Genomic DNA, 27749 nt, shown 5'->3' with positions numbered 1-27749 from the left:
CGTTGAACACCTCCAGGGATGGAGCCCCCACAACATCTCTGGGCAGCCTGTTCCAGTGTCTCACCACCCTCACACTGAAGAATTTATGCCTGATTTCTAACCTAAATCTCTCCTCTCAGCTTAAAACAATTACCCCTTGTCCTCTCACTGCAGGATCCTGTAAAAAGTCCCTCCCCAGTTTTCCTGTAGGCCCCCTTCAGGTACTGGAAAGTCACTATGAGGTGCCCCTGGAGCCTTCTCTTCTTCAGGCTGAACAACCCCAACTCTCTCAGCCTGTCTTTATAAGAGAGGTGAGAGGCACTCCAGCCCTCAGATCATTTTCGTGGCCCTTCTCTGGACATGTTCCAACAGGTCCACATCTTTCTTGTGCTGGGGGTACCAGAGCTGGATGCAGTATTCTAGGTGAGGTCTCACCAGGACAGAGTAGAGGGGCAGAATCACCTCTTTCCATCTGCTGGCCACACTTCTTCAGATACAGCCCAGGATGGAGTTGGCCTTCTTGGGCTGCAACTGCACATTGGTGGCTTATCTCCAGCTTTTGATCCACTAGTACCCCTAGGTCCTTTTCCACAGGGCTGCCCTCAAGTGTGAAACAGAGTTGTATTTTTTTCCTGTTATGCAAACAAAGAGGTAAGAAGTTTCAATTTCTGTAATTAATTTCTAGCTCAGAAAGTAAGCTTTGACACAATGAAAATTTTAGTCTCTTGATTACATGGCTAAAACTTACTGGAGATACACAATATCTGACTCCTTTCCCCGGCAGTGTGGCTAGGCTAGTGTAAGCTGCTACTTCCAACTGGAATTCCTCTTTGAACCTCGTGAAAAGGGGGCTGATTATTACACAGTCTACCATTTCCACAGCTTCCTGAGGTAAAAGGGATTTCTCTCACAGTAAATCAGTTTATACCTTTCTGACTACACTAGAAAATAATTTATGGAGCAATCTGAAGTCAATTCTCTCATTAGCTAAACCACATGCTTTGAGATGAGACCCATTAAAACGCTCAGGCACAGCCTGAAAATGGTTATTCGTATTTACTGAGGCAGTAACTCCTTAGCCAGGTTCATTTCACGCTCTGCAAGAAAAGGGAAAATCCAGGAATCTAGAAAATCTGAAAAAAACAAACAACTCCTAATGAAAATTATATTCCCAGGGTAAAAAACAACCACTTGTCTTCAAATTAGTAACACTCAAAGGCAAATCTATCAGGCTAAATGGAACATAACTATTTGGAAACTAGAAAATACTAAGGTATAACTGTATTGATATTCAAGTAACACAATTACACAGCAAACTCTACCATTTAAATATTTACATGAGCAATTACTGGATGCTTTACACATGATGCCTGCCAGTATCTCTTTCTGACCCACTTCACACATAGTTAGGGGACAGGGCAGTGTGGTTTCCATTTTTTCCTCCCTTTTATTGCTCTCTGACTACTATTTCATTTGAGGCAACTGCTCGAAAATCCTCACCTTCACCTCCTGCCAAAAAATCAGGAAATACCTTTGACTGCAGTCAGAACAAAATTAGTTGCATTGGCATATATATACCTATGTTGGGAAAAGAGTAAGTCAATAACACTAACGATGGCTGTCAAAAATTTAAACAGGCAGACTGAAATTTCTATAATCAGGCTGTAAGTTTCTTACCTATTACATTTGTAGTTATGTTGTAATGTCACTAATTTAAAGATTAGTTATTAATGATTGCTAAGAAAATCAAATTGCAATTCTGTTATAAGTATGCATAGCAGCTGAACTCTAGAAACCATAGACTTCCTCTTCTCTTTTGTCATGTCACCTGTTCTTTAATTTACAAGGTCTCCTTATTCTAATCATGAATTATCTACATACACCTGGAGCAGCAGATTAAAGAGGACATTTTCCATTTCAATTCAAGAGCAGTCCCACTTTTTATAGTCTGACTTCAGGAAAATGAATTATGAAGCATCACATTCTACATATAAAGGAAATTAAGGTTGATTCTGTCTTATTTTAATCTTTTTCCATCATCTGCAAAATTAACTTCTGATCACTGAGATATTGTATACTTGGATGAGTACAGGTTATACAAGAAGAAACTATAACTGAGTTTAATCAGAATTTTTTTGTAAGAAATAACTACTATAGACATATGTGGAAGGCAAAAAGTAACCTTTTGGGGTCTTAAGGAGTGCATAATCATTATTCTTGACTTCTCTAATTAAATCTTAACCATAATAAATAAATATCTTTAAGTAATATATTATTACTTAAAGAGTTATTTAAAAATGTGAACTAAAAGTTATTTTTTTTTTTTAAATTAAACATTACAAGCAAAATGCATGTGTGTTTTCTGCAGTTAAGCAAAAAGGAAAGAAAAAAAAGGTACAACTTTTATTACAAACGTTGGTAAGAACACCTTGTGTAATTCCCATCTTTAGGAGTAGAGGAAGTTTCATTAAGATGTCCATATTATCAGGCAGTTTTACCTTGGACTAGTTATAGCCTGGTCCATGCATTGAACAGTCAGTAGTGGTTCTCTCTGTTTCCTCTCCCTTGCTGGAGGGCGACTGTCAGCTCTAGATCATGATTCAACCTGTACAAGATATGAATACCCCCTATAGGTGTCTATTTTTTTCCAGGGATCGTAGAAAAAGCATCAGATCCCTCAATTTTTAACTTAGTTACTTCAGATAAGTGCCTATCCTAGGCAATATAAATTTCTTGTTAATAAATATCACTCTTGATCATTTCTTTGTGTTTTCCACGTCAAGCATTCTGTTTCTGAGAAACTTCTCAAGTAATTTAATACGCCCTGAACCATAAGCCCTTAACTCTTCTTGCTAATGAACACATTTCTAAGCATTTTTATTTGCCAGAGCTTCCATTCTTCTTCTCATGTCACTTTCATATTAAACAGCACTATATTTGAGTGCCTTAGAACATTTAGAAAACATTTTACTTCTGAATCTTTTTGGATTATGTTGCAAATACATGTAGGTAAAAGCACAATAGAGAAAATGTCTCCATTAAAATGCATTTGTTTATTCTCATTGTTTTTAAAGAATATCAACTTGACAGCATAGCAGACTCAAGTTCTTACTCACTGATAGAAATGAACAGGAAAATGTGACTCTCGGCATTGCTTCAGCTTTGAGCCAAAAAAGACAAAAATTAAAACTACAGAAGACAAATCTATATGGTACAGAAAACTTAAAGTAATTTTCAGTACTTGACTGGATGTTTTCCTGTTTTAAGATTGCCTTCAAAGATACTGGACCAAAAAGTGCTTTCTGTGATCTCTGTATAGATCAGAATTTCACACAGTCCAATAAATACCTACTGGATGGTCACAACACAGAGTTGTTACAAGCTCAAAGAGCAAAATTTGTGTGCTATAACCTACAATTAGATTGTGTGCCCATATGCACATTCACACTCTAGTCTTTTCCATTCATATCCTGAAATATATTTGAGTACAAACACAGCTGAGTGACCCTCGACAGCTACTAATTTGTGCAAAGGAAGATAGTCCAGCTCTCTCATATAACACAATGAGTTCTCCCACTAATTTAGTTGCCAACGTGACACTACGTGAATCTGTACGTGTCCGTGTGTGTGTGAGTGTCAGGCTAGGACAAGAGAAAAAAGTGTTGAAATGGATCATCACTCTCATTAAGCAGTAAGCTCCTTCACTTTATGGAGATCTAATCTTTCTTTGATAGGTGTTTACTCCTCCTACTAAGGAGCAAAAGACGGTCACCAGGAAAAGAATTTTAGTCATGAAAAAAGAAAATAATTCAACACATTGAGTTAACATATTTCTTTCTTCCACCAAGTGACCGTCTGTTCTATGTCCTCTCTTAGCCAGGAGTAAGAATACCTTAGTGCTTTACACACCCCACTGAGTAGGTCCTACCTCACTACATCAGCACTATTAATGCAATATATCTGTCAAGGCTTATTAAAATTCTTTTTGATGTGTATCTTGGCTCATAAACCTCCACATTGTATTGATATTGCCTAAGGGAATGTCCTTGTCGCACTGAATCTCTGCAGATGGGATGTTAAAAGAGAAATGTTCAAAACTTTAAAAAGTTCAGTCTATAGCAGAGCTTTCTCTTCCAACATCGCTTTTGAACATTGTTTCATGCTGTCAATCTATAGCTATTGTTCAAAAACTGGCTTACAGAACTTTGTAACTCATAGAGAAAAAACTCCCTTCCAAATCAATAATTGATGGAAAAAGCAGATGATGAATACCTACCCATTTTCATAGATACACCCATTTCAGTGTTTTGTATACATGTTGAGCCTGTATGAATCCTTAGCAAACAAACTCTGGCAACCAGATTCACTCACAGAAGTGAGAAATAATTTACCAAGTCAGTTGGAGCAGTGAATTTTGTTCATGTTCTTCATCATGTATGTAATCTCTTCTGCTTTTCTATTTGTAATTAACTGCCACAGAGCACTGGAATTGACCTTAGGGACTGTCCCTTGTTTGGAACATGTGCCTGGTGGCAGGTGATGTTTTACACTTCAGAAATGTATTAAACTTTTACAGTGTGTTTAAAAGAAAACATATGGGTGATATTCCACTGATGCTGATTTTATGTGAATTTAGCTACATATACTGAGAGTCTATGAACATTTTACCTATGCTGATTTGTAGTGCTGTTCTTACATCTTTAAAGGGTCATTTAGTAACTGAAAACCTGTTATTCCACATTAATTTCCTCAGCAGTAAGTTTCCATCAGTAGGCGCCCTGTAAAGGCCTTTGTCTTAATAAACTTTGCTTTCTACCTGATTTTATACAGATCTTAACAATCAGACCCTAATCAAGTTCAGTTTGAAGTCAATGGCAAAGGTACTTTTTACTGATTCAGAGGGGAAAGTGGAAGGAGGGAGATGGAGGCACAGACTGAATCTGAAATAGAGAACTGACCTTTACATATAAAAATACACACTGAACTGACATATGTACATATGTAGTGCTTCAGTACTAGGCTAAGTCTGGAAGACATTTCTCTCAGAAGCAGGCTTAGGGAATTAGACTTAAAATAAAATACAGCCATAGGATGCTTTCTTTGGGATAAGGGTAAAAATCATAGAATGACAGAATGGATTGGGTTGTAAGGGACCTTAAAGAACATCTAGTTCCAACACCCTTGCATAAGCAGGGACACCTCCAACTGGACCAGGTTGCCAAAGCCCCATCCAACCTGACCTTGAACACTTCCAGGGATGGGGCTTCCACAACTTCCCTGGGCAACCTGTTCCAGTGTCTCACCACCTTTATAGTAAAGAATTTCCTCCTAATATCTAACCTAAATCTTCCCTCTTCAATCTTTAAGCCATTACCCTTTCTCCCATCACTACACACCCTTGTAAAAAGCCCCACCCCAGCTTTCCTGTATGCCCCCTTCAAGTACTGGAAGGCTGCTGTAAGGTCTCCCTGGAAATTGCAAACATGGCAAAAGATTACCAGTTTGGGGTGTAGAATTCACAACGAGGAGTTTGTCATCTAATATGGGTTTGGTTTCTAGCACAGTGGAAAGAGAGATTTAGGCAGTGAAGGCCACATCTTTATGGCTGAGAATTAGGTCAGATTTGCTTAAACCTAATTCCCTGTTCCGTCAACACTGAAGACCATAAAGCTAAACAGAAGATGGTGCTTGAATTGAGAAGCTTTTCCTTATACGTTTCCAGGGCTCCTAGGCCTGAGCTGGTTTGAGAACACATGGCTTAGATGCCACAAACCAAAGTTAGTCAATTATTGCATTCCCCAGTTGACCAAATGCTTAGATCCATATGCATGCACTTTTCTGTGGGTCACGTCTGGAAAACAGGGTTCATAACAGCTGCTGCAGTGTGTTGTAACATCACAGTGAGTGGCAGTAATGTTGAGCCAGCAAATTGCTGAGAAGAATGCAGTTTATAATTTTTCTTTTTCTTGTACTGCTGAAGGCTACTTTTATGAAATTCAGATTGATATCTTTGGTGGCTCAGGCTTCCCTCTACCAAGTGGATGCACAAAACCTCCATTTGAAATAGAACAATCAGATCAGCATCTTCTGTCATAGAGAAAACTGCTGATGCTTTGGTATAGCAACTCAGCATGCAGAGCATTTACTCAGGAAATGTGAATCAAGTATACTAGCCCCACTTGGCTTTGTCAGATTGCCAGATATTGCCTTATACTCAGTCGCTTTTGGATCCATGTATAATGCCAACATGTGGACGTGAATAAAAGAATCATGGGATGAAAACTACAAAAGACAAGTGTAGATGCAATTCTGTTGCTTGGCAATACTGAAAATCACATAAGCAGGGGTAAAGTGGGGAGTCTGTACATGCTTCCTGAATAAATCCAGGAATTTCTCCAGTGGTGCATTCATGCAAAATTGATAAACCTGAAATCAAAGACCAGAAGACAAACTCACACAGCACCGGGACAGACTTGAACACCAAAATACCTTGTGCAGTTTTAAAAGCAAAATAATTTTTAAGAATAGGGAAGTTGTTTGCAGGCTAGAACTGCACTGAGGTGTTGGGGAAATGCAAAATCTTGTATATCAGCTGCCAAAGGATGGCAAATCATTATGAAGGGTAAGCAAGCATTTCTTGTATTAAAATCCTCTCTCAGTATACTTGGTTTCTGCTTTTGGCCGTGTCATTGTGACAGATGTGTATAGCTGGGGTCAACTAAATGCTCCTAATCTTACTGAAAGCTCTACTCTTCCACAGTTTTGTCTGGTGCATTTAGTTTTTACTCATGAAAGGAAATCTTCCTAAGGCTTTAAAAAAAATAGCAGAAAAAAAAAAAGCAGAAGGAGGAAAGGAGAAGATGAAAGAGCAATGATAGACTTAAACATGTAGACTGAACAGAAGTAATTTTCTCTTCAGGAAAGATTCCAGAAAAAACTCAGCAAGCTTGTGGCATAAAACCTCCCATAAGAAGCAGACACTGGAGGATTAGGATAAGTTTAAAATTTTATAGATGGCCAGTACTGGTTTTTTTCCTGGCAGTGAAATGCTTCATTTAGCATTGCTATATTCATACCATCATTCTTTTGTTTGAGATACATTTTGAGATTCAAGATGTACACAGACAATGAAGCCAACAGTCCCTGATCTCTGAATAACTGAGCATTGAACTTAGACCAACATAATTGGTTTCAGACTTCATTATTTTAAAGTCTCAGAGAAATTTTACTTTTTCAATGTGTTGCTGATGACTTTGTTGAAAATAACACTTAAGCAGATAGGCATTTATGTTCCAGCTAGTATTTTTTATGAGCTTTAGGTAAATCAGATATTTCCTTGACTAATGTTTTCTGTAGAAACCTGGAGGTAGAAGAACTTATTAGTTTTTGTGCTTCTGGCTCACGTGAGAAATAAAATGAATTGCTTTTATCAAATTGTGATTGGAAACAGTGCTTCCCTAGGCTGTCTTTGAAACAGGATGAAGACAATCTGTAAAAAGAGTAATTCTAAAAAGTCAGCAGGTTGCAAGATGATATAGATCTCCTTGCATTGCTTAACCTTCAGATTTTTTTATCTCCTTCCTATTTCCATTTGATTCTTCTGAATTTTCTTTTACTTTCCTGTGCTAAAACAGCAAAAAATGTAAAACCTGCTGTAAGATTAATTACAGAGAAGGTCTAAATCTAGCAGGGTCAGCAAGCTCCTGGGTGAGGTTTGCTTCTTTGTATTCCTGCTATCATGACTTCGCTGTGTATCATGACATGCATTCGGATACACACTTTGTTCTAGGAATTCCCCTGAAAAAGTTCTAACTTTTCTCTTTACATGGCTTCTGCATCAACATCTTTTATAGATGGGATGTACAGTTGCTAAGAAAACTCCAAAGGATTGTATGTAAAATGTGCTTTTCAGCAATCCTAAAGAAACCTTGATTTGAATAATTATTTTCTAACATGTCATGACAGTGTTTAATGACATTGTTAAACTGAAGTAATTTCATTTTTGTTCTTAATATATAAGTAGAAGTTTCATGTAAAGCTGAACTAGATAGTATTTTCTGTCCCACAGGCATTTTTAAAAAAAATACCAACTGCACAAAAGCACTGTAATCAGTGTATCAGAAGATCTTTGCTTATGAATGATACAAAGAATACAGGAAGACAAGACTAGTGCAGATTTTGAGCTGCAAAGCAGTACATAGTGAGGAATAATGAACTTGGTAGACTTACTTAAAGAATAAGGAACAAAACTGAAAGTCTTACTGAGCACTATGACTCAGTTAAACAAAAGTTACTAAGGTCAATACAAAGCTATCTGAAAGAAAATAAAGAATGTAAGAAATTGAGAGGCCAAGCTGGATTATATCTGACAATTCTAATAGGCAGGACATGGACCACAGCATTTGGTCCTATCTCAGTTTTCCTATTGATGCTGTTTCATTTTAGGCCTTTTCTCCTGAGCTGCTCTTCAGGGACATCTGATGTTTCAGTGCACAGAAAATGTAAAATAGATAAATGCACGTGCAGTAAGTCTGGGACATCTGGAAGGCATCTGATTTATCTTCCCATGAAGTATCTGCAAATTAACTAGATTGGTTGATGTCCCTTTTGTTTCCAAGAGAGGAGGAAACATTTCCTGCATAGGTGGCAAACCTCAAATCAAAGAATACTTCCTACAAAGCCCTCCAGTGTAGACACCAATCTTGCTTCTATGCCACAGACATGTCTGAGTTCCGAAACCCCACTGGCTGGATAATCACTGGACTCCATGTCTGAGGAACAGGAAGGATCAGGAAGAGGAAAAAAGAATGTGGCCCATTCATGGAATGGTATGAACCAGTTCTTGGAAAGGTACATTAATTCAATTAAAATACAAAGAATGACTGACTGAAAGAAACCTTAAAACAGTAGACACAGAAGAAATCACAAAAGCTATGCTTGCTCAGCTATGCTGTTTCCAAACAAATAAATTGAGCTAAGAATTAAAGTTTAGTGAAAACCGTAGTCCTTTTTAAATCTCCTTTCCCTCTATGAATGATTTAACAAGGCAAATGTCTTCAGCAAATGAAGTTTAAATATACAGGACACGTAGCTCTTTATCTGTCACACCCTGCAAATCACATTTTCCAGCATTAAAGTAGTATTCGTTTTGGCTTTTAATTACCTGACTTATCAGCAATTCATATCTCCCCTCCCCCCATAATAATTACATTCTGAATAAGTGTGACATTCAATATTGACCTTTATTTATGGCTCTCACAAACTGTCAAATGTTTATTTATAAACCATGAAATGCAGAGTTTGTAAGAATATTGATTCAGCATATTAGAAAAGCAGTGGCCTGGCATTCTGGGAGTAGAAGTAATCACCAGCAATTACTAGAGACTGCTTTTCACTACTAATCTTAGATTTAACCTTATAATTGTATTACTGAATTTGTTTCACTTTGCCCATATATCACCAGGTTCCTAATAAGAAGTCTGATATTAACATAATTTAATAATATTCAGGGGAAGAATGGTTTTAATTGGTTTAAAAAGAGAGAGAAATATAGCCAATGCCACACCATGCAAAAGGCATTCTAACAGCCTGCTTTATTTTGCAATAAATGATAATTAATATTTAAATGTATTAATGAAATAAGTTCTTAGTGCCTGGGTCACAAATCTTTTATGTGTATTCCACTTACAAAATCACTAACTGCTCCTAAGGATGCCCCTGAGCTAAGCTTCACTTTACTCATGGTTTAAAAACTACCTTTGTTGCTGATAGCATGAATTTGCAAGTGTGGAAGGCAAAGCCAAACTGAGAACAATTCTTCCTGTCCTTATCCCGGAATATAATGGGAAGAAAGTGGCCAAATCTGGAAAATAAATGAACCACAAATGAATCAAACTTAGAAAAAAGCAAAACTAGCAAAAAATAAGTAGAACCCCAGATCCATGCAAATAGGAATACCCTGCATTCACTTGCGGTTCCTAGTGAGCCAGATTTGGAACAAGAGCCAATGAAGATGTTACTGTCTGACCAGGAATAAATCAAAGCTCTGAGGAACAGTGGGGAAATGACAGCTGACTAATGACTGTGCTTTTGGATAGGACTGACCAGTCAAACTTCAGGTTTTTGTTTGTTTGTTTGTTTGTTTCTACTCAACTCATATGCTCTTAATGTGAATTTAGCCAGGTTAAAACATGAAATCAGCACAAGTCAGGCTTGAGAAGTTATGCTTATTAAACATTTTAAAAATTAGGTTTTTTCCTCTTACTTTCTACAACTTTCAATGCAAAGTTTACGGAAAGAAAACATCTCCAGGAAAAAATTTATTTGGGTAGAACACTATCCTGATGGGCTAACACCCTGTTAGGGAAACAGCATTTCCTATACTGACTATTATGGTATTTCTGGTGAATTTGCACCCAGCTAGGGATCTAGACTGTCTTTTGAAACAGTTTAGTTTCAGTCTTGATCTCTTCATGGGAACTAGTTCTATTTCCTACATGCTGTGTTTGGTCCAGAACTCTTCCTTATTGAATGAAAAAATTGTCCAGTACAAGAAGATTCATAATTGTTGTAATTAATTTGTGAATACATTTGGGAAAAGTATTTCAGGAATCATAAGCTCCTGGAAAGTCCTAAAGACGCTTCCTGTTTTTTATTTTAATTGCTTTATCCTCCCCATTTTTTTTCTGCTTACATTTTCTACCACAGACAGTTCAAAGAGAGTATTATGATCAGTGAGATTGTTTTTTTCAGAGTCAGAGAGAATAACTTATCATTATTTTCTTGTAAAGTATGCAGAGTTTAGACAGAGTAAAAGATGAACATGAAACATATGCAAACATCTTTTCTATCACATTGCTGGAAATCACAGCTGGCAGACTTCAGAAAAATTTTCAGTAGCTTCTCCATTTTAACGTGAAATACTAAATTACAGATGTCCAGGAAGGTTTGTTTGGTGCTTTTTTTTTTTTGCTTTTTTTCTTTTTTCCTCCAGGAAAAGATTGAGAAAAAGAAAATGCAGTTAAAAACACTGACATTTAAATATAGATTTAGTGAGAGGAAGTCTACTCAAGCCAGTGGAAATATATTACACTGAGTAGAGATTTAACCCATAGCAAAAGTATAGGCTAATTTTTTTTTAATGCATTCATATGAGAAATAAAAAAGTTTTTAATTCTTTGAAAATTAAAAAGTGTAATTGGAGATGATTAAAACATTGTTCAACTAAAACTGCCCAACATCTGATAGATGGAACCAACCATGTCTGCTTACAACTGAAATATTTAAAAAACCCCAACAACCAATGCAATCAAAAAACACAAGTCCCAACTGCCCTCTGTCCTCATTTATCTAAATTGGACCTATCTAAATTATCAACTCACTGACATAAGTAAATAGCAAAATAGTATTGTAAGAGGAAAATACTTGCTATATGTGTTGCTTCTTTTGAGAGTGCATACACCACCAGAAAGATGGGAGTGTAGCTCTTTTCCAAGAAATACACTGACTACATAATTTTCAGTCAGTACCAACACTACACCCTCTCCAGAGATAAATTTTTGGAAAGAATGTATCCCTGATATTAGATGGGGAACAAATCCTTCTGTGTGTGTGATCCACCAGCTCATCTACCGAAGCAGGCCAGAAGAGGCTGAGACAATAAATTAAAGGCCCAAAGGAGAAGCTGTTACCAACTTTCTCATTAATAAAACTCTTTTTCATGGTGTTTAAGGTGTAAGCTCAACTTTCTTCTATGTGAGTGGCCTTTGGCAGTGGCAGTTCAGTGAGATAATGGCTTCACAAACAGAAAGCAAAAAATCTTTTTAGTGTGTGATGTTGTAGCTCAGGGACTCCCCCCTGTTCCCAGTCAAAGCAGACAATGGACAAAGATTTCTGTAAAAGAACTGCAATAGTTCTTCTTTTATTTTTCTCTTTTTATCATTTCTCCTGACTTACCCAGATGTAGCATCATTATCACAGAATCTCTCAATATCAGAAACAATGAAAAAGAAATCCATGCTGAATCCGGATGACTTCCAAAACAGCAACAAAAAATATTTACCTGACTCTTTTTCAGATGGCAAGTTATGTGCTAACTCTAAGGAATGGCTGCAGTCTTTTAAAATTGTTAAATAAAAGGATTTGTCATTTTCTACAGTAGGCAGACCAGAATAAAAATTCATAGTTATGATATGATCACAAAAGCTTAGATCTCGGGGTAATCACAGCCTTTCAACAGGATATTTATTAATCTTGAACATTTGGTGTCACTTGGGGTTCTTTGCATCTGCCTCAGCAGGCTGCATATGACAAAGTCCCTAAACTGAGCAATCCTTCACCATTTGCTATGGGTATGAACATAGCCACTGAGTTTTTAATACCAAAATCAGTCCTGCATTCAAAGCATATTCTGCATTTAAGAAAAAAAAAAATAATTTCATTAATCTTTTAACTGGATCATAGGATAATTTGAGTTGGAAGGGTGTTCACAATACATCCCATCCAAGCCTTCACAAAGCAGGGCCAGCTCTGAACATAGACTAGCATGACCTCATAATCTCAAAGGGTTTTGTACAATCAGGATCTCCATGAATGGACTCTCTGCGCAACTGATCCACTGCTTGAGCTTCCTCATGGTGGAATTTCTCCTTATATCCAGTCTGAACTGCCCTTTGACTCAACTCATGCCCATCGCATCACACCATGCTCCACTGTGAAGAACTTTGCTGTATTTCTTTGATGACCTCCCTACGGGCACCAGGAGCTGCTGATAGGTGCCCCTGAAGTTGCCTCTTCTCCAGGCTGCACAAGCCCCAGTCCCATAGCCTCTCCTCACAAGGCAAATCCTCTAGTCCTTACCATGCTGCTGGCCTCCAATGAACTCGCTTCAGATTGTCAGTGCCTTTCTTGTATGGGAAGGGCCCAAAACTGAACACAGTGTCCTAGATGTAGCCTATTAGAGTATTGTTGTTTATGTACACATGAAGCAATGAAGCTGTACTATACCTTGCACCAGCCACCAAGCACTTTTAAAGATTTTAAAGTGTTGCTTTCATATTAAAGGAGAAACCCAGAAGCATTATTGAGCCATTGTTATAATCTCCATGTTACAGTACAAAAAGTCTCACCCTATGATTACAGAGCTAGTAGCTCTCATTATAGGATCATAGAAACATTTAGAGATCTTGTAATAAGCCCTATTTTTGAAAGGGCTTATATGTCCAAAAGCCTGCAGGAAAGATGAAAACATTTCCTGCGTATGTGAGAGTGAAGACACCTGCAGAGTCTCTATAGTCATGTACATACTACAGGGAAAGTGACATCTCAACAGACAATTCATACCTTAATCTGTTCAGGATTCACAAATTACACATTTATTATATGAATCACACAGCTTACTCCTTACAATCTGATCCAGTTGATGCAGCACGACTTAATGCTTACTGACAACAATGAAATCAGAGCACAGCACTTTCACTTAAAACCTAACCCACAGGGACATCACTGCTCTTCAGAGGAAATCTGGGCTGCCGGTATACGCATTCTGCACACTCAGATGCTAAACAACCATATCTGCCTCTAAGTAGACTAGATGGGCTAGGATTTCATGGCGGTGCTCTGCCATGGTTCAGAAAGGACTGCAAGAATTGACAGTGCCAGAAAAAGGGAAGGCAACCCTGTAGCCTGAGAAGGCACTTGGGAGGAAAAGACCTCGTTTTCAGCTGGGTAATCAGGATCATGTATTTCGTTCACCTACTTGTAAGTGCAAAATAACTCTTTCCTCCCATGCCGTCTCTTAGGCATAAAACCAGTCTTTCACTTGTTGATTACCTTTCTGTCTCCATGGCTTCTGAATTTGTAATTGCAAAATATCACATCATACAGGATAAAAAATAGTTTAGAAGCCTCATCTTGTTGAACTCTGGAATTGCAGTTTAACGTATCGGTTCTACTTCACCTTCTGGCTGTGATTTAAATGAAGTAAGAGAGACAGTTCTTTTGATGAAGATGAATGGCTTATGCTTGTAAGTGCAGGAAAGTATTGCAAGGGGGAGACATCAAAATAATGCATGCACTTATTGTCCAGAAGTCAGTATCTGGCCATTTCATAGCAGATCTCCCCAGAGCACTTCAGAATTCAGAATATAGTTAAGGTACAGATACAGTACAGACTAGGACTGTGAAATAGCCAGACCACGGAGCAAGTGTCTAGTTCAAACAGCAATTCAGAAAAATAGACCCGAGTTTGAAAAGCTGTGTAAAAAAAAGACAATCAGGCACATTTCTGGTACCCACATAGGTTATTTTTGTGTGTGTTTTTTTGTCTGACGTAGCTTTAATTATTTGAAGCCTTCAAGGATTATAATAATCCTAAATATTTGCATAGATAAATAATTAAAACTAAAATAAATGAGTCAAACCATCCCTGGGGAAAGCTCAAGCTCCAGAAGTGTCACTATTTGCCTATTTTCTCATCAAAAACATGACTAGACATTTCTAACAAAATCCATCACCCAGCATGCATGATGCATGATTGATGTGAGGGCTGTATTGCCCTAATGAACAGGAGCATAAATTCACTTTAGACATTTAAATTCTATTCATCATAATAGTATTTTATATACGTGACCCATTTTTAACTATTCATGACAATCACTTCCATGCTATAACATTGATGCATATTCGTACTTCATCATGCCCTAAGACCTAAGAAATGCTTTCCAATCAGCATTGCCTTAATACCTCCAGAAAGAATAAAACCAACTGTTGCTCCTATTGATAAACTAAGGATGGCTAGATTAGTAGACATAAAAAACAACCAAAACCACAGCCCTCCCATATCAAAAAAGAAGTACACTATCAGATTTCAATTGTCTAGTAAATTTCAAACAAATTCAAGCTTAAAAGCCCCTGGTTTTAGATTACCTTGGATACTCTGTTTGCAACCTCTCTGCCTACTGTCAGCCCCTGAACAAAGGTCCGTGCAGCAATGAACGCTCTAGTCACTTGAACCTTCAGCTTCCTGGGTACATCTCCAAACGGCTTCAGCTGGTCTGTGTATTTGCTTACACACTCCAAGTAGTCCTCAGTGAAATGGTACTGGGGGTTTATGAGCTGGAACATCCGCTCCAGCAGCCGAGCCCAGAAATCGTTCAGCATTTCCTCCAAGTTCACGTTGCCTCCTGTGTAATAGCGCTTCAGCTCTGTGAAGAGGTCCTGGAACACCTCCGAGTTCTGCATGTACAGCATGCCGTACGTCCGGACAAACATGTCGTTTAAGGATCTTTCCGCATTCTCTAGAAGTTCTCGGAAAAATTCTGCAGGGAAAACAAGCAGGTGTTAATGGACACAACAGTAAGGCAGAAGGGTTTCCTGGTTTCATTCCCAGATCACCATTAGTAAAGTTTGTCGTAACAGTGCTTTACTTGTGAAATTTGTGTGTTTGGATATGAAATAGCTTTAGTTAGAGATAAAGAAAAATAGAGTGTAGCCTGAATTCACCAACAAGGTAGAAAGATGCAGAACTTTTAACACTGAACTTCAAAAACATTTAAAAGACCTTCAGTGAGGGTAGTTCCACTTCTTCATGTACTGTCTGAACATAGCAATTGCCATCCCTTGCAATATCGTCCATAGCCAATATACTAAATCTTCCAAGCTAAAAGTAAAGTTATTTATATGATGATTTATTTGCAAACTTCACAATTTAAAAAATACTTAGGTAATGGAAAGCTCCATTTTGCTGCAGTTCATACAGTGTAGAAAAACACCACATAAATAATCTAAAAACCTATATGTAAATGTTTTTGAAGAGAATCTATAAGAGACCTGAGTAGAAATGAGAAGAATTCCCTCTTAAATATATTACATGGCTAGGTAATACTAAGAAAATATTAGTGTTTTCAAGAATTTGCTACTCTGCTGAAGAACAGGACCAGAAGTCTCCACCAGTCATATCATAGCCAGCCTAGTCATTTCAGTTTGTGCTAGCTGTTGGTTTTGGAACAGCAGACCATCAGTTTTTTTTTTTAAAGGATTTCAGACTTTACTGTTTCTATGCCCTTTATCTACTCAGGCCCAAACCATAAACCTATTTCTAAATTGTGGCTGGTGGAATGTATTTTTGCAGGAAACTGAGCCCATGGGGTACAGTGGAAATGCACAATCATCTCTTCTGTTACAACCCTTCAACTGCCATATGGCTCTTAGGTTTTCCCAAGAAATTCACTCAGCATGTACTGTAGTTCTTTAAACACATCTGACAAACCAGGCCTAGCTTCTCTGGGATTTTAGAAGATTCCATCTTCCTATAAGGTCTGCTTTTCAACCTTCTTAAACTTCCTTTGGAAAAGAGTTCAATGATTTCTGTGGCCTGCACATGGGGCACTGCAAGACAGTAAGGCAGAGACGGCAACGCCTTTGGCAAGCCGTGTCTGTTTGCTGTGGTTAAATGATTTTCACTGATGCAGCAGCCATCACACAGCCAACTCTAGGATACCAGGTTCTAAATATGTGGTTATTGCCCATAGACACATCTGTGCATGCTAAATGCAGTGGCTCATGAAAATGCAAAACCACTGCAATGCTAAAGACAGGATGGCAATTAAGATGATATAAGAAAAACATCTACACTAAATATGAGGATTCGCAACTGTGATCAGCTGAAAGCGGAATCCACTGAACTCTGTGGACTAGTCTACAAGGACTCAGTGAGAAAAGAGCTGCTTCTTTTTGGCTGAAACTGCAGAGCTGCAGTCTTTGATCTCCCAGATAACCATAAAGGGGTTGGCATGAAAACATATACACAGAACACTGGGAACATTCTCGCTACATCAAAGCACTTATTAAAGGGAAAATATATTCTAATAAATGTATCAATGTCCAAACTGCCACAGCTCTTCAGATGGAATAAATTCCATCTGGAAAAGAATTTGCTTTTGCCAAATAGTTTATGTAAGAAAAAGACAAAAAACCCAACACAAGACCCCACAAAACTCACAAGTAAAAAGAAACCCTTGTTATCCTTTGGTGCCAAACAGAATAACTTGAGGTCCACAACACACAGTCTTATCTGTTGTTTTTCCAAATTATACAGGAATTCTGACAAAGATGTTTTAGGGAAAAGGAAAACAAAGCTGTTTTTCACCCCTCACCCTGACCTGGTGTCTCTGGTTTATTTGCTGATCCTGAGTCAAATCAGGACAACAATTCTCAAACCAGGTGGTCTCCTTGACATCTGAATCATCCTGATTGCTATTTTATATAATCAGAATTTCTTCTTCTAAGAAATAATGCCTACTGGCTGCACTGCTGAACACATTGAGCTCTCTAGCCACACAATCTGGAAGGCGAAAAGAGGGCAGAGAAGTTTAAAATTTGTTTTAAGGTTGAAGCCAGGCTTTCAGATCAGTGCAACTGAACAAAAATTGAGAAACAATACCATGGAAGCAGTGAATCCAGGCCCCTTGACTTCTCTTCCATAAAGATCTGTATGCTGGGGGGCAGCTGAAAGCAGTTCAATGCTGGCCTCTCCCAATCCATAGCCATACTGGGAATGCCACTATTTACCTTAGAAGATCATGCCACTGCATAGGTCAGTTACAGCAAAGCATAACCATATTTGCTGACAGCTCCTCTTGCCTGAGATTGTTATCCTATTATTTCTTTGTGCAGGGGAATTATTTAGCAATCTCCCAGTCAGTTTGTTTGAAGACAACCACTCTTTTCAGGGAGTGGTAGATGTTTGTTCTATGCTTGTGCAGCATCTAATGCAATGTGGTCCACACTGGCTGCAATCTTTGTTTGCACTGAGGAACAAATCCACAAGCTTAAATTTCACATTAGTCCAAATGTGACACAATACATATGCATTCTGTAAGACTGAATATTAGCACATTTATTTATTTTTTTGTCTTCTTATAGATCTCTGCTGCTTAGAGTAAGTTATTATGCCATTAAAAAGTCAGACTGTTAGTCTTCTGTACTCTTTGATACAAAAGACAGTTAGTTTACGAGTTATTTGCATTAGTAACCCTATGCAGGATAATAAAGCAGCAACAACTAACAGCAGCAACAAAACTGGATACCTTTGTAGTTCCAGAGAGAAAGAGATGTCTTCTGTTGTACTAATTAGAAAAAACCTTAATCAGCTCCCATACAGCCAAATGAATTCTGCTGTGAAGGATCACTTCTTTTTGTGGTCTGCAGATCCATACATCAAGAAGGTAGTCTGCCTTGTGATGCTGATGTACAGAAACTGTCCTGGCATAACTGGGCACTTGTCCAGTTACATTAAGAGAAACTGTACCAGCTTCTGCAAAGGTTGAATTTTATCATGATCTTCACGGTAATTTAAAGACTTTATGTTATTTTATGCTCACTGCAAAGATGATACTTCATCAACTTGCAGGTAGCTTTTGAAAAATAATGTAATGTTTCAGCTCACAGCAAAAGAATGAAGATGAGACAGATATTAGTCATGTTGCTTAATGTGCTTCTGGAAGGCACTCAAGTACCAGGGTGGGAGAGGAAAATCTATACAAGACAGAGCTGCACAGTGTTTTAAAATATATATCTTATGATTTTTTTTTTTTCTGCCAAAATAGGCTGTAATGAGCAGTGTTAATGCTAGAAATTATTTTTCCTAGTTTTAAGAGGTGATTCATTTAAATGACAGAATATGTCCTGGATATGTCTTATGTTGCAACACTTTTTTATACAGCTTTCATTTATTAGCCAGAGTCTCAGGAAGCCCGCTCAGTTCTGCTTATGAGGTAGCTGGAAAGGATAAGGACTGAGGCACAAAGAGCTACTGAAAAGAGGGAGAGGATTTTGCTATTTCAAACCATTACATGCTGTATGTAGGCTTAAATGGTGGGTTTCCAGTCAGTTTTTCAGTTCCAAGCTAGTTTTCATTTTAAAACAGTATTTGTAAATTTAGGGTGCAAGATTGATAATAACAGTCTCTGCAAATGAAGTCTGAATTGTTTTCAAACTTCTTGAGTACGACAACTCCATTACAAAGTGAAAGGACACAAGGCATTGCTGTCTCTTTCAGAAAGGTAGTTACTGCTCTCAGATTAAAAATAGGATCTTGTTAGCTCTCACACTATGTTGTCAGTTGAAAGCTTTTTCACTCTATTTTAACGCAGGCATTCTAGTGTCATGATACAATTTAACTTGTGAGCTAGCCTAATTCCAAAGTGATGACTAGTTGTCCCCATACGTCAGTTAATCAGGACTTGGAATAATATTGCAGCATGACATGACATAATAACTGCCCTCAACAAAATATAATCACACCCATCTAGAGGCAATTATTAGAAAAACAAAGTTGTATTATGTTGGAGCTGATGTTCTATGAAAATCCCCAGCCTCATAAATTCCCTTTTATTTTGTTGTCCATCTGTAATTTAAGCAAAACCAACATCTGACTGCAGGACAAGCTAGAAACAGTTTGTTGTCCAGTTCCCCAAACCAAAATGATATGCATAAGCTTAAAGACTAGAAAGACCAAAAGGAAATGTCAATGAATACCATATATTTTGCTCAGCTTTCATTTTTAGCAGCACTTCAGATCTGAATGTTATACTATGGTACATCTGATTCTCTGGACATGCAGTCTCAGTGCTCCTACCCAAAAAAAATATATCCACAGCACAGCTGCACAGAGCTCTTCAGAGGTTCTGGACATGGATATATGTCAGCTTTTACAACAGTCTTTATGGCAAACATCACTCAGGGTGGCAGACTGATCTCATCCATTACTGACTGAGAGTACCCAAAACAATGCAGGCAGTTCCACATTACAGCGTTGTTCGCCTGGTTGTGGGCGTTTGTTTTCAAAGAGCTCTGAGGATTTAGACATACAAATTCTAGTGATCTACCATTTACTGTGAAGATGTGTATGCATCTACACCCTATGTAGAATTCACGTACCTAACTTCATTTTACATCTTTGAACTTCCCAGTCCTGATAAGGCTGATGGTAAGAAGGATATTAGAATTCATGTAAGATGACTATCTTGTTGAACAGAAAGGTTCTTTGGGTGTTCTTTAGCTACAGATATTTACATTCACAACATACATCAATGGCAGCTTCTCCCCATGCCCCTTCCCCCCCAAAAAAAAAACCCAACCCACTTCTGTGAATTCTTCATCTTTTTGCAGGATTCTTGTAAAGGCTTTTTTTTTTTTTTTTTTTTTATGTTCTTTTTTAAAAGATATTCCACAATGGTACCAGTTAGTGAAAGCTGGGATTTACCTCAAGGAAATCAAAGTTAAATTAACCTCTGTGGTTTCTATGCTTTTTCATTTTCTTTTTCCTTCATTTTTCCTTCTCATTTTTTAAGTTTCCAGAGACTTTCTTCTAACAATAACTAACCTTACAAAACAAAAAGAACTCAATTTAACTTCCTGATTGAGAAAAAATTGCTGTAAGGAGAATAGTTACACCAGATGATTTTTTTCCTATTTTTGACATTACATTACATTTGTATTTATATTCAAGAGAGAACAAATTGTATGCATGAAGTTACCAGTGCATTGGTATTACTTTTTGGTGAGCCTGAATAATTAATTTTAGAAGTCCCTTATAGATTTGACCTTTAGAGACACTCAACATTCATAACTGGGAAACAAATTTCTGCTCCTGTTAGGAACAACAAAAGCTGCAGTGTGATGACATCTGTTGAAAATTACCCTGCTTTTGAAACTAATTTTTAGTACATAAACATTGCATTTAAAGCTAAGAAATACAAGTCAGATAACTAAATGTGTCCTGTAATTAGAAATTTCAGAATAGGTGATTTACATCCTCTACAAATATCTTGGGTAAAAATCACCCATAGGTAAAACAAATTAGCTGTTAATGTTTATTGAGAGCTTTCTAGAATGTTCTGTACCTGTAAATATCATGACATTATGAAAACTTTGGATGCTACCAAATTTTTTAGAAGCCAGTATAATCTCAAGGGTTGTGAGGAAAGATGAGAGTCTCTCTTCCCTCTTTAATCTCTTAATTTCTCAGATGATTGCAAGCCTTGATAACAGAAGATAATTCTCTGTGATCTTCCCTTCCTCCTCTCCAGAGTCTGTGACTTCTTCCCCCTTACTGGTCAGGCTGTTGCAAGGAAAGAAGAAGATCCAGGGGAAGGGGAGGCCACCAAGGCTCCATCCTCACTCGCTCTCCACTGTGGAATGTGGAGACAAAGCAAACAGCACTGTCCTGTGCTAAAATGAGGGACATGAGGATGGGGAAGAAACACAAATACATCTATTGTGAGATAGGTTGGACCGGTTAGATCAAGTGGAGGCAAACAAAAAACACCTGCGCTGATATTTACACATCAAATGCCCCTACAACAATGAGAACCTAATCAAATAAAAAAATTAAGACATTGTTTAACACTGAGGTACAAAGACTTTATTGTAAAAATTAACATTAATATAGAATTAAAGGATCTGTCATTTACTCAAAGCTGATTACATGCATTGCTAAAGGTCTATAAGCCTTCATTCTTCAACACTTCAGGGGATGTAGGTGCAACGTTTATATGCCAAACTTACTGTTTCTTTTCCACAACAGGTCATTTATTAACACTTGTATACCTCTAGATGGGAAACTTGATTGTGCCATTGATTCTGTGCAGACAAACCTGCAACTAGATGCAACACATCCCTTTCACTTGAGAACTATTAAATTATATATTAACACAAAATTTTTATATCTTTACTGCTCTCTAGAATGTCAATTAATATACTGTTGCATCTGGTACTTTACATGGATGTTGCATCCTTGATTATAAATATAAAACCTGAAATTCCCAAGATGTTCTCAAAGAACTCATTGAGCTTATTATAATAACCAAGAAAAAAAATACTAGGAATAGAACCAAAACAATAAGATAGCTTTAAAAATAATTTATATACACTAATAACTGTCCCTGAAGGTTCTACTTTCATTATCAAGTGGAAAATACCCAAGTGAAGTACACATAAAATGTAAGCAAAATGTTATATGGCATCAGAAGGCGACATTCTAGAATATTTATGATTGGGCATTTAAACACTTACAGCCATAGTACTGTCATGAATATCCATGACCAAAGGGAGAGGTGTAGAATTCCATGGTTATCTGTGGATTTCAGAATGATTAATTTTACATCATATGTTCATAAAAATGCATAACACCTCATGAAAAAATAATGAGTCACCACAGTTTGTTCTGAAAAACAGTTAAAGCTTTCATGAAAATGATATTAACAATATATAAACTATGGGACACAGTGCAACAATTGTTTTAAAATATAGAGACTGTTCTGGTTTTCTCTATGCACCACTAGAGGCCATTAAACATCTAGTACAATAGTTAAGGAGATTTACCATCCAACATTTTGTATGAAAATTCTTTGCCATGCCTATAATCTACAGCAATCTTTTAAACTTACTAAAAGTTTGTTGTCTTTTAATACAGGGAAGTGTATGGTGGACCAGAAGATACAGAGGAAAACTAAGACCAAATTGCCGTCCTGCAAACCAGGTAAGACTGATTAAGTCCAGAATAATTTATATATTCTTTCTGAATATATACTAAAAAAACAAACATAAACCAACCAAAAAAAAAACCCCAAAACAAAACAGCAACAAAAAAACCCAACAACAACCAAACCAAACCAAACCAAACCAAAAACAAGTGGGCAATGTTTTAGAAGCAGCTCCAAAATCAGAGGCAGTTATTTGCTGTTATTTGTTATTTTGTGGAGGGAAAGAATGTGGCCCTGAAGTCACCGCACGCTTTCATGCCTGTTCTCAGAGCAGACAGCTTGAATTGACTGAGGGCAGGAATCATTCGTCTGGAAGGAGGCTCTGGCTGGCCAGAGGAAAACACTAAAAACTTCACTGATTTTTTTTTTTTTTCTTAAATGTGGTGATTAACCACAATCTGACAGCAGTGACACTTTGGAACTGGGCTTCAGAGGCAGAAATCTCAACCTGGCTTTAGGCATATGTGGTACTTGAGGAGGGCTTCTTTGCTTCTTTTAGAATAGTGTATCTTTTTTTCACTGTTGTTTCCTTCTCTCATTTTAAACTAAATAGACCACTGTGAAGAGATGTCATTGAAGAGTTTGAAAATGGGTTCTTGGGTCCTATTCAGCATCAAGCAGGTGTTTTCTGATGCACCTACTGGATCACATTCATTTGGTGAAGTATCTGCTAGGAAACATAGTTCTTGAATCCCAATGTGGAGAGATAGTATCGAAGGGATCAGAATATGATATGTATCAGAACTGAACAGATACATTTAAAATCAAACCTGTAGCTACTTTCTCCTCACACTCGCAAGTGCAGAGAGCTAAGACATATTTGCACAGTTGTATTTATTTAACATAACTGCTGTAAATCCATTGCAGTTTTCCTTTCCATCCCATTTCACCTTTTTCTCTTTGAAACAAGCTCATTTTACTATTTATAAAGAGACCAGGACATTACACCAAGTAAACCTCTAAGATATGAGACCTGAGACACATGCTACTGCAAGAACTGAAAAGAATTCTATTTGGACTAACCAGCAGAAAGCCTGCTGGAAGTGCATTTTGAAGTTTGTCTTCCTACTGAAATTATTATATACTTAAAATCAATTTGGTATATGAGTCTGGAGTTCAAGAGGGAATTAAGTCATATTGATGGCTTTTCCAGGCACCCCTGAAGGCAGCTAATAACTTCTGTTACGCTTTAACACCACTAACAAAAAAGATAAAACTACCCCTGTGATAATTTACTTATTTTTGAGCTTGTCCAATTTCCCTACATCCACACTCAAAAGAACCCCATGTATCATTAAGGCCAAGCAGCATTAAATCAAAGGTGGTTTCTCAGTTGTTTCTTGACTATTTGGACCCTGCACATAGTGCTACCTGCTACTGTAATAATACAGAGGTATGACTGAATTTCTTGCTTGTAAATTGAGCTTCAAAGTCAAATTTCACTTAAATGTCAGGAAGTCAACTTAAATGTTTTCAGTTTGTTAGAGGGCTTTTTTTTTTTTTTTTTTTTTTTTTTCCTATGGCAAAGAAAACTTAGAAAAGCTAAGGAACAACAATGCTCCTAGAGATCATATTTGGGCAATCTGTGACTTAAACCAAGGCCTTACATAAATTAATAGATTAAGGATAAAGTTAAGGATTAAGGTTAAGCATAATAGAGCTGGCTTCAAAGAAGCTACAATGTAGGAGAGTATCTATTACTTTTGAAGAAAACAGTCTTTTAGATCCTGGATCTGCATTCATGTGCTGGTAAAAAGACCTTAGGTCCCCTATGGGATTTGTGAAGTCAATGAACCTTCCTACCTGGATTTTTCAAAGATCAGGGATTAAAAAACAAAGTTTTTATTTGAGTATCTTTAAAATCAACACAAAACTTCATCTGCAGACACCAGTTCACTGGATCAAGATGCAGCATGATTGATTTTTATCTGACCTACCTTCTCAACAGAAACCTTTTTTCCCCCTAAGAGTGCATCTACTGGGAAAGTTTTCCAGTCAGAAGGAAACTTAGATATAAGATATGGTACAATGAACTGAAAAACTATCTTTGCAAGATTGGTATATATTTAAGGCTACATTAGATTTAACAGTATAATCTACTTTTTTTTTTTTTTTTAATTGAACTGCACAGGAGTGGCCTTAAAACTCCTTGGCCAAATTTATTTGGGGAATTGTTCCCATTTATTAGTTACTATATTGTATATGATGTTTCCATCTAAATGGATATGCCATGTAATGATACCAAAGTTTTGTGCTCCTGTGCTAGTCTGCTGATGACTTGCAGAAACTTGGAACATATTGACAAGAGTATTTCAATGAACCTACATGATGTTGACTCTCTAACCAAAGAAACTGTATCTTTAACTCCCTTCTGTAGTCCTGCCATGAAATGAAGTGGTGTGGATCACTTGGAGCTAGGAGATATAGAAACTATTTCTAGATTTTTTTTATGGGTCTTTTGTTTGTCTGTTTGTTGGGTTTGTTTTTTTTTATGCTGAGGTCTCTGGCCATCCAGGCCTTCTGCCATGTGCTTTTTTCCATCTTTAAAATCTTGAGAACCAATTTTCTGCCCTCCTTACTGTACAATCTTCATCCCTGTCTCTCAGACGTATGTAATTCCTCACAGTACTTAGTTTCCATGTGACAGCTTGACTGGAGCCTCATGCATTGGAGATTTTGGGTCACTTTTGGTGGCAAAGCCTTTCCAATCAGTGTCTAGAATTAGTGCTAGACATTATTTCCTTGTGTAATGTCCCGGTATTTCTTCAGCTTTATGGGTCATATCATTAATACTGTGTCATATTTCAGCTGAAACTCCTGCCAATGGTTCTTCTCATGTAAATCATGCCAGCTGAGAATGACAGCCCTCTGAGATGGGGTTTGAGGAACAAGTTGAAAGGCTGATCAGTCCTACTGTGCAGCAAGCAGTGAAGGGCCTTGGGTGATCCATGTTGTCTAGAAGACTTAAATTTGTTTTTATGCACTATAGCACTGTAGAAAATTTAAAATATGAGAGGATAAAGAAGCACAAATGAGGCAGTATTGGTAAAACAGGAAAGTAAAAGTTAGAGAGGGCAAAAATAGTCAGAATAGAGAGAAAAATAGAGAAATGGCAATCAAGTAAAAGGAAGAAAGTGAGAAGAAGAGAGTTAAACTTCAGTATTCTAGAGAAAAGTTCTGTTTCCCTCAGCTATAGCCTGTCAATACTGCTAAAACCATCTCCTGTGAACACATGGGCTGAACAAGGGTCCTGAAAACTGTATGCTGCCTAGCACAGAAGACCTGCAGTCAGGGCTATATGCTGCTTTATTCCAAATATCCAACTAAGGAACCTCGGCATGAAGTCTTGCATCAGCTCTGCCTTTATGTTCTCTATGGGGAGAGAAAGAAGGCTTTAGATCATAAGTTTGGCTTGGGCATTAAAATGTGGTCTCTCCTTCATCCCCTGCAGGAGCCTGTCTCTTCATATCGACCCCTCTGGATCAGAGCTAGTATTTTTACTTAATACACATATTGAGTATATCTACTATTGCTCGATAAGGGGATTTTAGGGCTTTCACTGCTGCATTGTCTGGAAGACTAAAGTGTTTAGCAGTCTGGTGAGATAAGGAAGTGAAACAAATACTTACTGTAAAGAGATTATTGTAAACTTTTTAACCAGATAACTTGTTTATTTATGTTTTCCAAATGTATATATATACTTAGTCACTTGGAGGAAACATTCAGATATATGACACAATAAGGGGCAAGTGTCTCAGTACAGCTAGAGAAAACAGGGATTTCTTTGAAAAGGACACAAGTGAGAACTTGTTTTCTGCTTTTTAATTGAGGCAACATCCTTCCTTAAAAGAGGATCTAAATAATTGTGAGAAGACTTTCAAACTCACACTAAACCAGTAATAATTTCTGAAAGATGGAAACATTAGGTATGTTACACATTAGGTGACACTAATTACACTGCTCCTTTTTCATAATAAGAAATTTAGTAAACACATTATAATTTTATGTAGCCTAGACTGCTTTAAAGTGTAAGTGCTTCCACATTTACAAACCATATAATTAAAAATGTGTTCCCAATAGGTGACCTCTACATTAGGTTCAGCATTAAGTTATATTGCTCATTCAACCCGTTATCTAGAAAATATTACTCATTTTCACTGAAGAAGCATTATTAGTCACACGGTCCTGTCTTGTAAAGACCTCATTCAGATGTGCCTATAATGTGTGCATATCTATAAAGTACATTTCAATTAAATTTTTTATGCTTAATGTCACAATAATTGCAATAGGTGCCATACAACCTACTGCACATGTATTTAGTAATTAAAGCACTTTAATTAGTGTTACACACTCATGTATAGTTTATAGTATTAGTCCCTTACTATAGTAAATTAGCTAAGTAGCTGAAAATGTAACTGTAGAGGGCACTGAAAAATCTTTTTTGCTTGTTCCACAGAAACAGCAGCTTTTGTTTCTGCAATCAAGAGTTGTTTAGAACTATTTCATAACACCATAAATACCCCGTTGTTGTTGTTGTTGTTGTTATTACTACCCGTTTTTATTTTAAAATTCACCTCTTCTCATCATTTTTACTTATTCTGAGGAGCCATCAAAATTTGTACATTCTGTTACAGGCTCAGATTTAATACAGTTCAGCTAAAAGTCATGATTTCTTATACTCTGAGCATCAGAATAATCTATTACAAATTGAAATTTATTTTAATATTTTTTCACTTTGGTTTTGTTCTCTATTTTTAATTTTGCAACTACACTGTAGATACTACCTAAGAACTAAATAGGTTCCTACTTTGCATACAGTGACTTCCACTGCTTTAATATACTATTTCCTCTGCAAAATCTCAGTTCTCCCCTCTATTTCGTTCTCTGTTGTGATGTTATGAAGTTTGACAGCAAATAAAAAATTCAGTCTCAGGTTGTTTTGCTGCTGGCTGATACATTGGCATCAGGTCTGAAGGGTCTCTTATTATTCTTCAAAGCCAAATGTGAGATCATAAATACATGATCTGCTCTGGACAGGTATAAAAGCCAGAGGCACAAATCCAGACATGCCAGGAGGAACTAAAGGTTTACAGAAATATACACATTTTTATCCTTTGGATTACTCCTATATTTTTGAAGCAATTAATATGGCTGGAGCTGACATTGCCACAGAACGATGACGAACTGAATCATATTTCTGTTTTTAAAACAAGAAGTAAAGGTCAC

General features: G+C 37.2%; 1 protein-coding gene across 1 annotated transcript in view; it reads right to left on the bottom strand.

The window, feature by feature from the left end:
- GPC6 (glypican 6) overlaps nt 1–27749 on the bottom strand; it is a 531236-nt gene that overhangs the window by 325192 nt on the left and 178295 nt on the right. The window contains exon 3 of the mRNA XM_051610133.1: nt 14905–15296. Within this exon, the coding sequence (XP_051466093.1) occupies nt 14905–15296 (392 nt within the window). The remainder of the gene's footprint in view (nt 1–14904; nt 15297–27749) is intronic.

This window comes from Apus apus, chromosome 1 (assembly GCF_020740795.1).
Source record: "Apus apus isolate bApuApu2 chromosome 1, bApuApu2.pri.cur, whole genome shotgun sequence".
Classification (NCBI taxonomy): domain Eukaryota; kingdom Metazoa; phylum Chordata; class Aves; order Apodiformes; family Apodidae; genus Apus; species Apus apus.
Note: the sequence above shows the minus strand (reverse complement) of the source record. Positions and strands in the feature narration are given on the sequence as shown.